At 34.6% G+C, this 16294-nt stretch overlaps 1 protein-coding gene across 1 annotated transcript in view; it reads left to right on the top strand.

The window, feature by feature from the left end:
* The window catches only part of LOC108908711 (early growth response protein 1), a 138154-nt gene extending 122590 nt beyond the window's left edge, over positions 1-15564 (top strand). Inside the window, exon 3 of the mRNA XM_018712829.1 lies at positions 12687-15564. Within this exon, the coding sequence (XP_018568345.1) occupies positions 12818-14311 (1494 nt within the window). The 5' untranslated portion in view covers positions 12687-12817 and the 3' untranslated portion in view covers positions 14312-15564. The remainder of the gene's footprint in view (positions 1-12686) is intronic.
* Positions 15565-16294: the final 730 nt, after the last annotated feature.

Raw genomic sequence — 16294 nt, 5'->3', positions numbered from 1 at the left:
ACATCTATTACCATGGAGCCGATGTCTAGAGCAGGACTTGCTTTTCGGCCAATAGTACCCACATTCAATTGTAATCATCAGATATGTCATCCCATCTATTGGATGTACGTGTCCATAATTTAATAACCCATTCTTAAGGACCATATCCTCATCGTCATGGATAGCTTTAGCTATAGTAGCAGCCAGTCTCTACACAACATCCTCCAGTCAACTTTTTATCTCTACCTTTAGAAGCCATAGCAGTTACAAAAGTATCTTTCCAAAGGTTATCTATGAGATTTATATTTCTATTCAGACTTAAGCAGTTTGTTGATCACAAATTACATAAATCACTTATAATGATTAATTGGGATATACAGTGCTGAAATTAATTCACTTCGCGGGGCCTCCTCCTGTCCTGACTGAGACCCGCCAGCTGAGACTCGCTGCCGCCAGCTAAGGCCTGTTCTCCTAGTGTTCACGCTTTTCTGGGGCATCTGATAGTCCCCTATCAACTGTGGTCGAGATTACATAAGCAAAATGTAAGTGGTGCCATCTGCACCGCCATTCAAATTACTCGTAATTAATATACATTTAAAATCACCCAGTATTGAGGACCTTTAGTCTGATTTAGGTACACCAATTACGAGTTTACGTGAAAATCCCTCACATTTACTGAAGTTGAAGACATTAATTAGTTAAAGGCACAAATTCATTGACTAAACATAAGTTCCAAGTTAGTTAATTAACCCAAGAGACGATTATTTTAGTTAAATATGTTCAAAAACTTCGCAGGCCTGTAGGCCTATAGCAGTATCATTAGCTTTATATCTAAGAGCTATCAAGGGTTTTGAGTCTAAGCTTAACTTCACCTGCACGATCTTGGATAACATTATAAGTAATAAGACACTTATCAATAACGTCTGGGGAAGATTAGTTAAGTTCTTTACGCTTAAATCAATTCTATACGTACCTACGTGATAACTAATTTATAACGCCTCTCATGTTCACTTCATATAACTTTAAACGTGTCATTTTTACCTCGTGCGCCTCTACTATTATCTCTTGAACGGAGGTGTAGACAGGAAGTTGGACATTTACGCAAAATCAACTTTATTTAAGACGGCAATTGAACGAGTGGGCACTGATTTACTTTAATGCCTCTACGTAATGCATTATGTATCTTCTGATAACGATACTCTTGGGGCGTACCTAGTAATTAGACACTAGTGTCTTCAGTGCGCGGCACATTTTATGGTAATTACGTCAGTATTGCCTAGAAAGGACTATTTTTTGTAGTATATAAAATATTTTGGAATAATAAAGACACTGGCAGAATGACAATATAAAATCGATATTAAATTTTGATGTCACCATCACTTTCCATAGTTTTGCTACTTGCGTCCATTAAATTTAAATATGTATTTAAAATGTAGTAAATATATTTACAGCTAATCTTAATTCATAAGGTGTCCCAGGTTTAAAGTGGAAAACTAATGAGAGATAGCGCATACTTAGCTGACTTCGAAACACCTCATAATATTTACTGTTTCTGAGATACAGAGAGACATTGACGGAATCTCCATAGTCCAATATAATTTTGGAACCGCTCCATATATTCGTAGGAGTTATATCAGGTATTGGTTAAGTCGAAAGCGTAATATACTAATAAAAAAATCCAGGGCCGGATTTTTTAACGTTATCTGTGATGTTGATAATAGTGTCATAATATTTGATCTATAAATAAAAAAAATAGTGGCTCGTAAGTAGTGAGGTATCAGTGAATTTCTAATTTCAAAATGATTTCCTCTAGTTCCCATTAAGGTTTGTCACTTTATACTTGGTTCTATAAATCCAATTCATTTATTGATTTTCGATCTTATTCTACAAAAAAATTAAGTAGATACTTGCAAAAATTGTATGGTCTTTCCGATCTCAATTGAAGACCAAAGAGCAAGCTAGTATGTACCAGGTTCGGTCGCTACGCAGCAACTCGGCATTGAAATATTTGAAAAACTTGTTCCCATATTTAATTAGCGATACCCATATACAGGTCTGGTCGAACTAAACGTAGAGGTGGTAGGAATATATACCCCAGTTGAAGAATACGCGCGCGGGCAAACGGCGCACAAACACAGCCGCACTGGGCGACCGTCCATAAATTTCAGTTGTTGACAAATAGCCTAGCAGTGCAGTGCAGCGATGCCGAGCAGTAATATATTTTAATGAAAATGTAAATGATTTTTGATATGTCGTAACTAAAATTTACCATCAATATAATAAAATTGTTTGAGGACATAAATGATTAAAATAAATTTTCTACACATTATATACAAATTATTATTATTTTTTATCTTTAGCAGAAAACTTTTCAGCGACGACTATGGAAATCATTAAATTTTATTGCTACGCGTTTTTATACGTGTTAACTGACTACGGAGACTATAATTTGGAATTATTTGCTATTAAATATTTCAGGTACTAGTGACTATTATTGGCCGTTGATGGTACTCCTAACTTAACAACGTAATATGACATGACGTAATTACCAATGTACCTAGATCTAAAACTTCTCTGTTCTAAAACTTTCAGTAAAAACCTCAGCATTCTTCTACTTTAATATTATTCTGGGAAAATCCGGTGACAAGATAATGACCATTTTTTACTCTATATAATTAGTATGTTCTATTTTTATATAGAATTTTATACAAAATTTCAATAATGGAAATACATAATTCTTTTGCATTGGAAAGATCGTTATTATTTTTAAATTGAACAGAAACAGAACTATCTAAATAGTTTTTAATTAATTTTAAAATTTTTAGACATTTGGACAGAATTTAATTATCTACGAAACACGTCATAACGTTCTGTGATTATCAGTGATTAATTTATAAATAAATTTAAATAACTCAAGGTATTTTGATGCTAAGAAACAAAAAACAAAAAAGTATTTCTTCGCTCTACGCATACCTGTTCGCAATTTAGTCAGGGAAATTGAACAATTAATCATACAATGCTGGCAAACTCGTTGACAACTGTCTCTATTTCTATGCAAATCAAGGAACAAATTAAAATGGTTGCTAGACAATTATAAATTATACAAAGTATCAGGTTTGTAGTTTAACACAGAAAAGAAAAATGTAAGTAAACTTATCTCGTCTATTATTCAAGGGTAATTTTTTATTTAAATATGTATTGGCTGTCATTTCTTCGCTGTGAATAAATTTATTATTTAAAATGAACAATTTTTAGAAAAGAGAAACACGCGACGACGTTAATTTTGTTTTGTTTTTCAGCATTATTTATAGTATAACTTCCTATAGAGTGATACGATAAACTTTATGAGTAAAATTTTATAAATTTTAAATCTACAAAGCATTCAGATTTGTAGATATTAATATTTCTCTCTAGAAAAACTATTTTTTATTCTCATGTGGCAAGAAGAAATGGTCAAAAGAATAGATATTAAGATGCTAAGTCCTTATTTAACACACTACCCTTATGGTAGGTGGTTCTACTATTAGAGATCATTGTATTCGTAAAACAATAACTATATAAATATTCCATTTAAAAATTCCAAAATTTTAGTTGCAGAAGGTAATTTTAAAATATGACGCCAAACTGAAACAAAAGATAGGAAACGTCATATCCGGAACCGCTTAGAAAAAAAGTTACAGGGTGAGAAAGATTTACAATCAAAAACACATTTTTTTATATAATTTCAAAATGACTTATAATTTAGACGAAGCTTGGAACAAATCAATTGCAAAAATCTCTTGGAGGAACAAATTTTTTCTCATTCGCAGTAGCGGATAGGAGATAATTCAGATTTTTTCACGCGAAAAAATTATCCCTGGCATTTTCGGTAAAATGGCACTTTAAAAATACAAAAAATGTACTCTTATTCTGTTTAAGTCAATAGTGCTCGTACGAATTTTTATTTTGTCTTCGTTTTTTTGCGATTGTGACTTCCGGTGTCTCCAAGTCCAAAGTTCGTACTTCTTTCTAGATTGATATTTTTGAAAATGATATTTTTTTCAAAGTTTAGAAACCCTATATCTTGAGAACAAAACGTTTTTGGACATTTCTTTATAGGACTACAAATAAAAAAAATTGGCGAGTGCAACTTTTTTTAATACTGTAATGAATTTTACCTACCTTATTTACATAAAACAGTTTTACTAAAACGAGAAGATAACATATATATATATACAGGGTTAGTTACTATAATCTGACAACTTATTGTGAGTTTCTTATTGAAATTACAAAAAAGTTTTTAATACAAAAGTTTTAGGTTTTTTTATGAATTTTTATAATACAGTATTAGAAAAAACAACTGAATAATGGAAATCACTAAATTAAAAAAAAATTTTTTTTCAACACCTTATGTATTGATTCAGGACTTTTCGACATATTTCAGTTTAAAACTATTTTTGAAAAAACAGGAGGGAAATTTATGTCTGACGGATCGCAGTAGCTATGGACGAAGCACGCGGAACAAACAAATGATTTTGTCATAAGTTTATTTATCATTATTAATTTATTTCCTATCACAAACTATTTTAACAAAGAAATAATGTTTAGTGAGAACGAAAAATTATCCGTTTATTTTAAGAATAATAATACTGTGATTGCAGCGCGCGCCGAGTATGCTCGTTTGCATCCCGTGTTTCCAATTCCATCTCGAGCTGAATTTTACGAAATTGAGCGACGCTTTAGAAAAACTAAATCTCTTGGAAGACAGAAACGAAGATTCCAAATGAAGAATTAGAACTAAGTACAGTGTTGGAAAGTCTCCATGGTTCATCGGCCGCTACGTGAGAGCAATAAAGTAAGTCATAGAAATCCGTTCGTCAGAGACAGATGGCTATAATGAAAGCGTCTAATAGTCACCGCCCATTTCGCCCTTCCACAAATAAGATCCACTTCTTATTTATTATAGCCATCTTTCTCTATCGTACGGATGTCTATGACTTTCTTTATCGCTCTCACGTAACGGCCGATGAACCATGGGGACTTTCCGACCCTGTATATTACTATATTTTCAAGGTAAACAAATATTCGAGGTTTACCATGGTAAATTCAAATATTGAATTATTGTAGAAAGGCCACAAGAGTCCACAGTAAATATTTCAAGACAGTTAGAAATAAGCCATCGTTTAATGTTTGGTGCGGTATATTGAGAAATAAAATCATTGACCCACTATTTTATGAAGGTGCTTTGACTGGGGAAAGATACCTGCATTTTCTTGAAAATCAAATAGAAAACAAATTGGAAGACTGATCGACTAGACCAATTTAATTTGGCACCAAGACGGCCTTCGCATAGAACCAGAGCAGTACGGATTACTTAAATAATAGGTTTGATTTGTGGATTGGTAATGGAGGAAATATTCAATGGCCTTCAAATAGCCCAGACCTTACACCTTTGGACAGTTTTCTGTGGGGTTACTTAAAAAACGAGATTTATAAGGAAACTAGTGTCAACTTAGATGAACTAAGACTTAAAGTTGATTAATGTATACAAAATTTAAGTGAATTTAATTCCCATTTCATACTAAATGCAGTTCTGAAAATTAATGAGGATTATATGAAGTGCATCAGTAATAATGGCGGTCACATTGAGCATCTGTGACCATTTGTGTTTTAGTTGGTTTTTATTGATTAGGTATTAAAATTCTGTTAACGTTGAGACTTGTTAAAGTAAAGAATGACTTTTATTATTATCATAAAACAGACGGATAACTTCAAATTTTTCGTTCTTACTAAACATATTTCATTGTTAAAATAGTTTGTTATAGGAAATAAATTAATGGTGATAAAAAAACTTCTGTCATTTATTTGTTCCGCGTGCCTCGCCCATAGCCACTGCGATCCGTCAGACCGACATAAACCCTCCTGTTTTTTCAAAAATAGTTTTAAACTGAAATAATACGAAAAGTCCTGAACCAAACAGTAACATAATTATACCTTCTGCAAAAAATTAAGGGAGCAAAAAAATTTTTCGAATTTTTAGTGATTTTTCAGAATGCTGTATCTCAGTTAAAAATAATCGTATCAATGTTTTAAAAAAAGCGTTTTAAAGCGCCGAATGTCTAGTTTCCAGATTTCTTAGCTCAAAATTTTTAGGAGCGATAGTCATCGCGAAATTCTAAGAAATAAGACTAAAAATTTTTTCAATTTTTTGCGTTGTTTTTCTCGGTCCACGGGCTAGGAAAATTTTTTTACACAAAAATCATGATATGGACTTGATAGCCTGTTCATTCAGCTTTAATTTCTTATTTTAAATTTTTCTCTACGTTAATTTGACCCGGAGATATTCGACTACGAATACAAAAGCATCCTTTTGGCTTTAACCATCGATATCTCAGCAACTAATGATCAGACAGAAAATTGACGGGCAGTTTTGAAATCTCGAATAAACTTCCTACAAGGCTATGTAGCGTTCTTGGAAGAAAAAAATTTTCTTTCATCCTCGACATTAAATTGAAAAAAGTGAAAAAAGTGTCTTTTTGACTTGTTTTGTTAAGTCGACCGCATCTTTGCTAATATCGATGTAGAGTCTAATGCTTGTACGAATTTTTACACCTCGATGTACCCCCAAAAGCTCCGAAAATGGGCAGATCGATCTATCGAACGGTTTTTCCGGACCGCTTAATCAAAATTTCAGAAAAATTTAAAGGAGCAAAATTTACATTTCTGAGCACCCTGTAACGTTCGTAAAAATGAAAAATTTGATTTTTTTTTCAATTCTTCCACAATTGGGCATTTTTTGCTCTTTAATTTAGTGATTTCCGTTATTCAATTGTTTTTTCTAATACTGTATCATAAAAATTCAGAAAAAAAGTTAAAACCTTTTTGGAATTTCAATAATAAACTCACAATAAGTCGTCAGATTATAGTGACTAACCCTGTACATAGTGCCAAATTGACCAGTTTTCCAAAAATATGTCAAAATTTGTAGAAAGTAACTGTTCAGAATACCCATACAAATTTTAAAAATATATTACATGTATCTAGCGATGACGGAAACAAAAAAAATAGTATAAAATTGCAACGGAAAAACGTTGAAGTTTTAGAAAAACGAAAACTACTTGTGCGTTATAACTGAATCGAAGTAAATATGTAACAAAACAAGTTTCAAAATACATAAATCGGAAAAGCGTTCCGTTGGACACTTCAAGAAATCATTGTTAGTTATTGCCTGCTATATGCAGTAGCACGGTGCCATTGAAAGAGCTTCGGAGAAGCAAATATGCTAAGTTATGATAAGTACAGCTGTGATTTGTGCGCAAAGTCATGTTGCATGATAATTACTGCTATTTGCCAAGTGGCGTATCATATAGCACCATAATGCTGTAAATTTCTTACACCCACCTTCTTAAGCCGATATAATTAACACCGCTATACATAAGGTGTTCCCGGGAAGGCAACATGGAGTAAGTCACCTCGTGTTAGATCCGCGGAGCCAACTGTTAACTTGAGATAGTAACAAAATAAAATCTGCTGGTAATTAGCGCGATCTCCATCCACGTCCACGTAGCGACTGACCTTGATCTTTGTTGTTAACAGTCTTTTTTGCGATTCAGTTTGCCACGATGCCTTTTCTTATTTACCAATGGAAGTAGTTATTGAAAACCTAACTCAATTGTTTTTACGAGTTCAATCAATTTCAATACTTTTCGTACACCATCCGCTCACAGTCGTTTTTTCAAATGGTCAAAAATAAATTGATAAGAAAAAATATTAATTTTGTTATACAGGGTGATCAGAAACAAATGAACCATACTTAAAAGGGAGAAATAAATCTGATTTAAATAAAATTACCTCAGTACAATTTTTGTACCTTAAAAAGTTACAAGAATTTAGTTTTATAGGAAACTTTAAGATATCTCAGTAAGACTTGGTATGGGAGGAGGACCCGACATTATAAGGCGAAATCTTTATTGCTGACCTTGCTGAAATATGAGATAGAATCTACAATATCTCTTGGTTGGATGTAAAAATATAATTTTAATTTGTAATATGGTAAGAAAAATACCTTAACAATATACGAAATAATATTGAACTGTTTTATTAATAAATAACCCAAAATCTTAATCTAAAATAGTACAAATAATTCAATGCCTGTAGTGTTTTGATATAAATAACAGCAAAATTTTATAAAAATGTTGGTAGGAAGAGGAATATTTAGAAACATCAAACCTTAATTTGAGATATTTTTAGCGGTTTAGGAGAAAAATAAGTTAATGTTCATATTCGGCCACTCATAAAATTTTATATGTACATCAAAATTGACGGAAATATTTTAAAATGTAAAGGTGTTTGAAAAAAATTAAAGTGTTTTTGAAACACTGTACGGAAACAAAGTTGTATTAAGATAGATAAATTTTCATCCAACGGCCATAATATCGATAACTTATTCATTTCCAAGATACAGGGTGTATATAAAATAAAATAATTTATTAGTTTTTTCCAATATTTGGACTACGAAAAATACCTTTGCTTGTAATTGCTAAAGTTTATAGTTTTATGGTAAACCTAGATTTTTTATGTCAATCTAATTTCATCCAAAATCATAATTATCAAACAAGTTGAATATTTTTAATATTTATTCTTAATATTATTAAATTATTAATTATTTTATTGAGCGTTATGTTGTTTGTGTTATTTATTTTCTTTCGTTATGAACATTTTCAATAAAAAGTGTATTTTTAACCTATTTTCTATTTCTAATCTATTATTTCAATAATAACTAATTTAATAACGGAAATAATTATAATTTACATTTTTTATGAAATTTAATTTGCTGAAATTTCAACTTTTTAAATTAACTTTTCCATTTGAAATATTCAAACGTTGAAAAAATAATTTATCAAATATCCACTTTTTGTATATTGCAGTAGTACAATATATACAGGGTGGTCCCGAAGTATTGGGCCAATATTCATGGATAGATTCCCCAAATTACCTTACCTTAGATTACCTTAGTCCAAAAGTTGATAGTTGATAGTTAAGGAGATACAGGGTGTTAAATATAAAATATTATTTCAATTTTTTTTTCATTTATTCCTTAACAAATGCAAATATCCTCACAAAATTTTGGGGTTCGGAGTTCTTTGGGTAGAGGAACTGAAATCTGTTCAAATTTTGGTTAAAGTTCATAGAGGGCGCTAGCTGCAGTAGATTGAATGTGTTAAAAACGACAACTTTTTTGTACTTTGAGGTATTTTCCAACTTTTTTTGCACAAAAAAGGTATACTTTATGAAAATAACTATCTCGCACCGTTTTCGAGATATTTGGCTTTGAAACTTCCAGTGCTATTGCATTAAATTATTATTAATCTAGCGGTAAAGTTTCTTAAGTAGGATTTGGACGAAAATCAAATAATTGACGTTTTACACTTGCCTTATTGTCATTTGTATGCTCATTTCTATTAAGTATTATTTGCACCTAATTAAAAATGCATCTTATCTTACAATTTAAATCGTATACTCGTATACATAAATGTGATAGAATGCCGAGATTTTCGTTTTTTGGAGTTACATGAAGTCAGTTGTTTATGGAGAAACTATAAACACCTGAAACGAAGTTTAGCAGCAGGTTTTAAATGCTGCAAAGTCATTTCGCGTTAAGGATTTATACTTAAAAATAAGACAGTCTTTTAATAAGCGCATTGATAAGTGTATTGAAGTTAGAGGTGGATATTTTAAGCAATTATTGTCAAAAAGGACATTTTTTACTAATGTTTACTATTTTACTGTTCATTACAATTTTTAATTATAAATAAACTTTTGTTTTTGACATTTCTAAATTATTTTAATTATTTCAAGTATTAGCATTGGAAGTTGAAAAGCCAAATATCTCGGTGCGAGACAGCTAGTTTTATAAAGTTTACCTTTTTTTGTGTAAAAAAAACTTGGAAAATAAGAATTTGATACCAAAGATTAGATACTTTAAAGTACAAAAAAGTTATGTCGCTTTCAACATATTCAATCTACGGCAGCTGGCACCCTCTATGAAGTATAACCAAAATGTGAACATATTTCAATTCATCTACCTAAAGAACCCCAAACACCAAAATTGTATGTAGATATTTGCATTTATTAAGGAATAAATGAAAATAAACTAAAATAATATTTTACATTTAAGACCCTGTAACTATCAATTTTTGAACTAAGGTAAGTTCGGCTAAATCGCAATATTTTTGCTTCGGGAATCTACTCATGAATTTTGGCCCATTACCTCGGGACCACCCTGTATACAGGGTGATTCAGAACTTATCCAAACACAAATTGGATGTACAGGGGACTCCTACAAATACAGTTTTGTAAAAAAAATCAAAAGGGGCCGTTCGAAAATGATTTAAAAATACACTTCTGCATGGCACTGAAAACTGGTCCACTGTAAAAGCTGACTTTACACAAGGCGAAATGTAATAAAAAAGGGACAAAAACTTGAAAGAATTTCGCAAGGAAAGAAATAAATAGAATTCAAATTCAACTGCTTTTGCCGCTATTGTTATTATTAATGAATGAAATTAATTTGTGGTTTTACTTAATAAAATAATTTGACATAGGTACTTGATGGTAGAACAACTATTCAAAATTTTGTCCATCTACGTGTAAACACATTTGCCACAGCAATCAACATGTTTTCATCGCCTACTAATCTCAAAATTTTAAATCCGCGATACTGTTAAGCTAACCGAAACGCACAGACCTGAAAATAATGCCAATTTTCTCAAGAATGGCTTTCTCTAGGCGATTTTGTCAAGGGACAATATTTTTTTTAAATAAAACATTTTCAATATTGCTGACCATTTTAAAAAATACGACCATTATAAAAGTTTTGACCGCTAAAAGGGAGAGGTAACCGAAGAAAACTATCACCCAGTATATCGATTCGAGTAAAGCTTTAATAAATAATACGCTATAATAGTACAAATAAATGTGCCAAATTTTAACGCGATCGGTAAAAGGGTGAAGTTATTAATTAAATTAGTTTTATTTTGGACAACTTTGAAGGTCTATAACTCAAAAACCAAAAAGTTTTTATTTAACTTTTTTCTTTCAGTCAAACGTTGTTGGTAAAATTTGCAGACACCCTGTATTTTCCATCCAACCTAAACACCCTGTATATCAGAAACACTTAAGTTTTCAATATATATGTATATAATCTTATTTTTTACATGTTCTACTGTAATTTTATTAATTTTTTGTGCATTGTGAATGGACTGTATTTATCTCCTATAGACATATTGAATAATATTCATTTTATCTACAAAGCAGTTCCATATTTTTACTCGGAATCGGTCGGTTCAAATTATCTAAAACAGGAAGCTCACACCGCATCCTTTAACATGCAAAACGAAACAAGCTTATCAATATACCTAACCGCGTTTACCAAACTGATACGTTTCAAATCAACAGACTATTCGCGCGATTACAACTTTTGTACGTGTATAAAAGTAGTAACTACTTAATACTCCACGCATGGCCGTGCAGTAAGTTTAAATGCAGCCTCGATATTGCCGAATGATAATATTTTTAAGCGTCATAAATAATGGAACGACTTATTTTCCCTCCAGTCACACCCACCGCTAATTAAATCCGTTAATTAAAATCTTACAAGTCTGGCTCGTTCCTCTTCCTCGTACGTATCTTCGGCGGATATTTTACTTAATATTCTCGTCCAAGCACCGTTTCAATAAAACGAATGGCGTTTCTTGTTCTGTGCGAGCAACGTGTAATGTAAACGGATATTAATTCAATAGACCACGAATGAATAGGACATAAGAATAAAAATGGTCTACCATATACTTGTAAAAATCTGAATGTAAACGGTCGACGAAGCGGCTTCCAATAAAAACCACCCACCTTATACGTATGACAAACAGGCCATAGCGTATGTGTTTGAGCTCGGAAGTGCTTGGAATACAAATCCGACGGCGGTTATCTTTACATCTCGGTGCGACGGCGGTCCTTACTTTGGAATTATTATTTTATTAGCTGAAAGGGATATAATTACGTGTAAAAACGAATAAAGTACACAGAGTATCGGCGTGTTCAGCGCGAACAGTAATCGCGAATCTGGCACTTGCCCTCGCGATAATGCCAGTCACGTTCGGGATATGTGCGATGCCGTCGGCACTAAATAATAGTAATATCTGCAACTCGGGGTCGTAAAACTTATGGTTAAATGGCTTGCAGTGGTTGAACCAGTGGCACCGGGCCGCCGTCTCCGCTGCTGCAGTGCTCCGCAGTCTGTCTGAGTGCACTGCGCCCGCCACCCCCGCCGCAATGCACCACGTGCTCGGCCGCCACTCACTCGTGATAGTTCAGTGCTGCGGCCGGCGACGCGAGAACATCGTCGACGCGGTCGTGGAGGTGGTGCCCGCGTGCTTTCATTCTTTCACCTCCCATTCATATTTCATAACGAGGTCAACTATCAGGTGCAAGCGAGCGCCCGAGCAGAATATCGAAATTACCTGCAGCTATCGGGTATCGATTCAGTCCTCGACAACTACACACGTTCGTGTGCCGCCTTCAATTATACTTTCCGTTCGGGCCCTTCAGCAACGTCAGGGAGTGGCCGGGTTTCTCTGAAATGTAATACAAATACACGGCTAATAACTTGGCGCTTCTAGTATTAAGGCGAACCTGCTTTTCCACCGCATAAACAAGTTTTTCTTTGCTTTCAGGTTGCAGCCGGTGTTAAAGGAATCCATTCACGCTGCATTTCAACGTCCTGCGTCCCTCGGAGCATGCAAACGGCTCGAAAGGCCCAGCCACAGCGTCCGAAGGATCCGCGGCCCTCTGCCGCCTCGCGCTAATGACTATGGCCGAGACCGCCGTTGAGTCCTCCACCACCGCCGTCGCCACGCACGACAAAACGAACAACAACCACCCGCTTGTCGTCAACCACAACCATCGTCCAGTCGCCAAACAACGTAAGCGCAAAAGACTCAGTCAGGTACTCGACAAACTCACCGGCGGAGGCTCCCAGCCGCTTGACGTGGATTCGGTCCAAGAGATTCCAGTTATCAATAACAACGTCCAGAATCTGTACAATAATAACAAAGGCGACAGTTTGGGTAACGATGTACTAAAGCACCCCAAACAGTACATGTCGGAGGTATTCAAGTTCGATATTCCCGAGAGAGACAGGTCCAAGACGGCCAGCAGTGCCGCGGGTGCCAGCGAGGATGAGGACGTGTTTAGTCCGGCGAGCTCCAGTAACAAGTCGCCTCACAGTTCAACTGAATCTCCTAGAATAAGCTTTAGCCCTTTGCGACTCAAGGAGGATGACGCGAGTTCGAGTCCCCCTCTGCTCCAGAGACCGCCGGTGTGTTCCTGTTATCAGTGCGTCACCGGAGTCGGAGTCGGTCACCATCCGCATCCGCTACATCCTTACGATCGATTTTTTCCCGCCTCTCCAATTTCCCCTTTGACCCCCGCCTCCCCCGCTCCTTCCTACAGTTTCGAACGTTACCTTCACTCAAAGTACCTGCCCGATATCTTTCGCCGAAGAAGTCACTCCGACTCCGACCTGCCGCTGTGGTTCGAAACTGCCAAGGCGGAACGGGCACGCGCTCCCCCCGCTTGGCCCCACCCTCTCACCTTCTCCACGTTGCCAGGTAAAGGATCCGTCGAATCGGAGACGTCGTCTCCACAAGAATCTCCTTTGGATCTCTCGATGAAGACTTCCAGATCGAAAGAACATCTAACGAGTTTAGAGTGTTTAGTCCCGCCTCCGTTACAATTGCTGCCCCCGGGGTTCTTGCCACCTCGCGGTCCAGTGTCAGTACCTGTCGTTAAGGGGGACGTCGCGTCTCCCACTACTAAAGAATCCGTAGCCTCGCGGTACAACCTGGAGGTTTCGCCCGTCGTCGAAGAGATGCCTCCCGGTTCCGACGTGGCATACGTCTGTCCGGTGTGCGGGCAGATGTTCAGCCTCCACGACCGCCTGGCGAAACACATGGCTTCTAGGCACAAGAGCAGACAAAATTCTGGTGAAACCACGGCGAAGGCGTACCTGTGCGAGGTTTGCAAGAGATCTTTTGCTCGCAGTGACATGCTAACTAGACATATGAGACTACACACGGGTGTCAAACCGTATACGTGCCGCGTTTGCGGTCAAGTGTTTTCAAGATCTGACCATTTGTCGACGCACCAAAGGACCCACACAGGCGAGAAGCCTTACAAGTGTCCGCAGTGTCCCTACGCGGCTTGCAGGCGCGACATGATCACGAGACACATGAGGACCCACGCCCGATACGAACCGGACCCCATTGCGGCACAGCCTGTCAAGACTGAGCATCACTGAAATTGGAATATCCATCCACGTCATCGCCGTATTTATTTTCGAAAGAGTATAGTGTTATTTATTGTGTTAGTTTCGATGTTGACCTTTAAATTCGACTAAGAGTCTTATGTGTGTACCAAAAATACTGAGACGGAACAAAATTAACATTTTATTTATTTTCTATTAACCTACGGTCAATTATTTGTTAAGTGATTTTTGAAACAAACGAATTGTTATCATCTAGTCGTTGCTTACGGCCCGAAAGTATTTTTGGTCTTATTATGCCATTGTTTGCCCCCCTTTAAAAGAGATCTCATTCCATTCCACTTTGTGCGCAAATTGCCAGGCCAGTTTTTCTCAAACGACTAACAGCGATCATTATTATTATCGTGCCAAATGAAATGGCCAGTGGCAATGTTTGATGCCAGAAGTCACTCGTTTTTTATACACTTGTTCAGTTTTGTTTGTTAAATATTCTTACGACATTGTACCTCGAATTTATCAGAGGAACCCTAAAACAATCATGTTTGTACTTTAATGAATTGTTACTATAAGAATTAACAATTGTAAAAGACATGAAGTCAGTAACTCATAAAGACATGATATTGGATAAAACGTTTGCTATAGCCTTCGTCAAGTTTGTTATACATTGAAAATTATAAATTTGGCGAAATCGAGGAGTAACTTCTGTAGTGAACGATATACGAATACTGTGATATTTGTACATTTCGTTATAACTTACTTCTGTGAGACTAGTTTGTAAATTTATGTTCTCTATTTTTGATATTAAATTTTAGATATATCACGATATTTGACTGTTAAATTGTCTTTAGCTGTACTTCATGATCAGATATTTTTTTCACTGGGCATTATTAAAATAGCTAAAATATTTTTATACGATATGCCGCCAAAATTGTAAAACAATGAATATGTGGCAAGTTTATATTGATAGGCACGCACATTTACATATGTAAATATATGTCTCTAGTTGTGCCACTAAAATTGTTACCTGTTCAAAAATGTTGTGAGATTTACTTAATGTGCCACAGTTTTGTTGTATATGTTAATGTTAAATGTACGTTTAATTTTTTACTGGACTATTATTTAATTTAATTTATTTAAGTGTTCATTTGTTAACAACAAAAAATAATTGGTTGTAAACCTTCCTTATATTAATTTATGTATATTTATTTTCGTTTTAAAAGTGATGTAACTTATGTTAATGCATGTACAAAGACATAGCTACTTAATTTAATTTGTTACTTTTCTATTTAATTTTTTCTTAATTCAAAGATTCTGTGAATCTATTTTTATAATTTTCTGTTATTATCAAAAAATAATAAATTGGTCTGAATTTATTTCATTTTATTTTTATTTCATTTTTATTCGTCCTGTATCCATTAAAGAATAAGCGATGATATCTTTTATGAATGTTAAATTTGGTGTTATATCCGAACCACTTGAATGTATATAACCTCTGATTTTCTTGAAACATTGTATAGTACAGTTCTATTAACAAAACAACGGTAACCGTCATTATTATGTGCCTTTGTGTAGACAAATGTATACCCGCTTGTAGGCCTAACCTTTGCTGTTAAAATTTTTCACATACCCAAATAAATTTTTATACAAGGTTTTCCCAATTTTATTAACTACAATAAAACATTCTTAAAAATGCCACGTGTTTTAAGAAAAAACCTTATTATATCCAACAAAATACAGGAGATCTAGATTTGTAAATTATATAGTAGCGAATCATAAGATATGTATGACCTAGTTATACTAAAAACGGATCAGATCGTTACGCATTCGATTCATTTAATTTTCGACGATGTGAAACTTCATTTATAGTCCAATTAAACGCAATTTTGGTCAATTTGCCTGAATTTTTGATATAAGTTAGTTTGAGGAATATACTTATTGTTATAAGCGACAGTAATTTTGTTTCATTCCCCGGGGTTTTTCAAGATAACTTAAAAGGGGTAATAATAATAATAATAATAA

This window comes from Anoplophora glabripennis, unplaced genomic scaffold, assembly GCF_000390285.2.
Source record: "Anoplophora glabripennis isolate ALB-LARVAE unplaced genomic scaffold, Agla_2.0 scaffold161, whole genome shotgun sequence".
NCBI classification, from domain to species: Eukaryota; Metazoa; Arthropoda; class Insecta; order Coleoptera; family Cerambycidae; genus Anoplophora; species Anoplophora glabripennis.
Note: the sequence above shows the minus strand (reverse complement) of the source record. Positions and strands in the feature narration are given on the sequence as shown.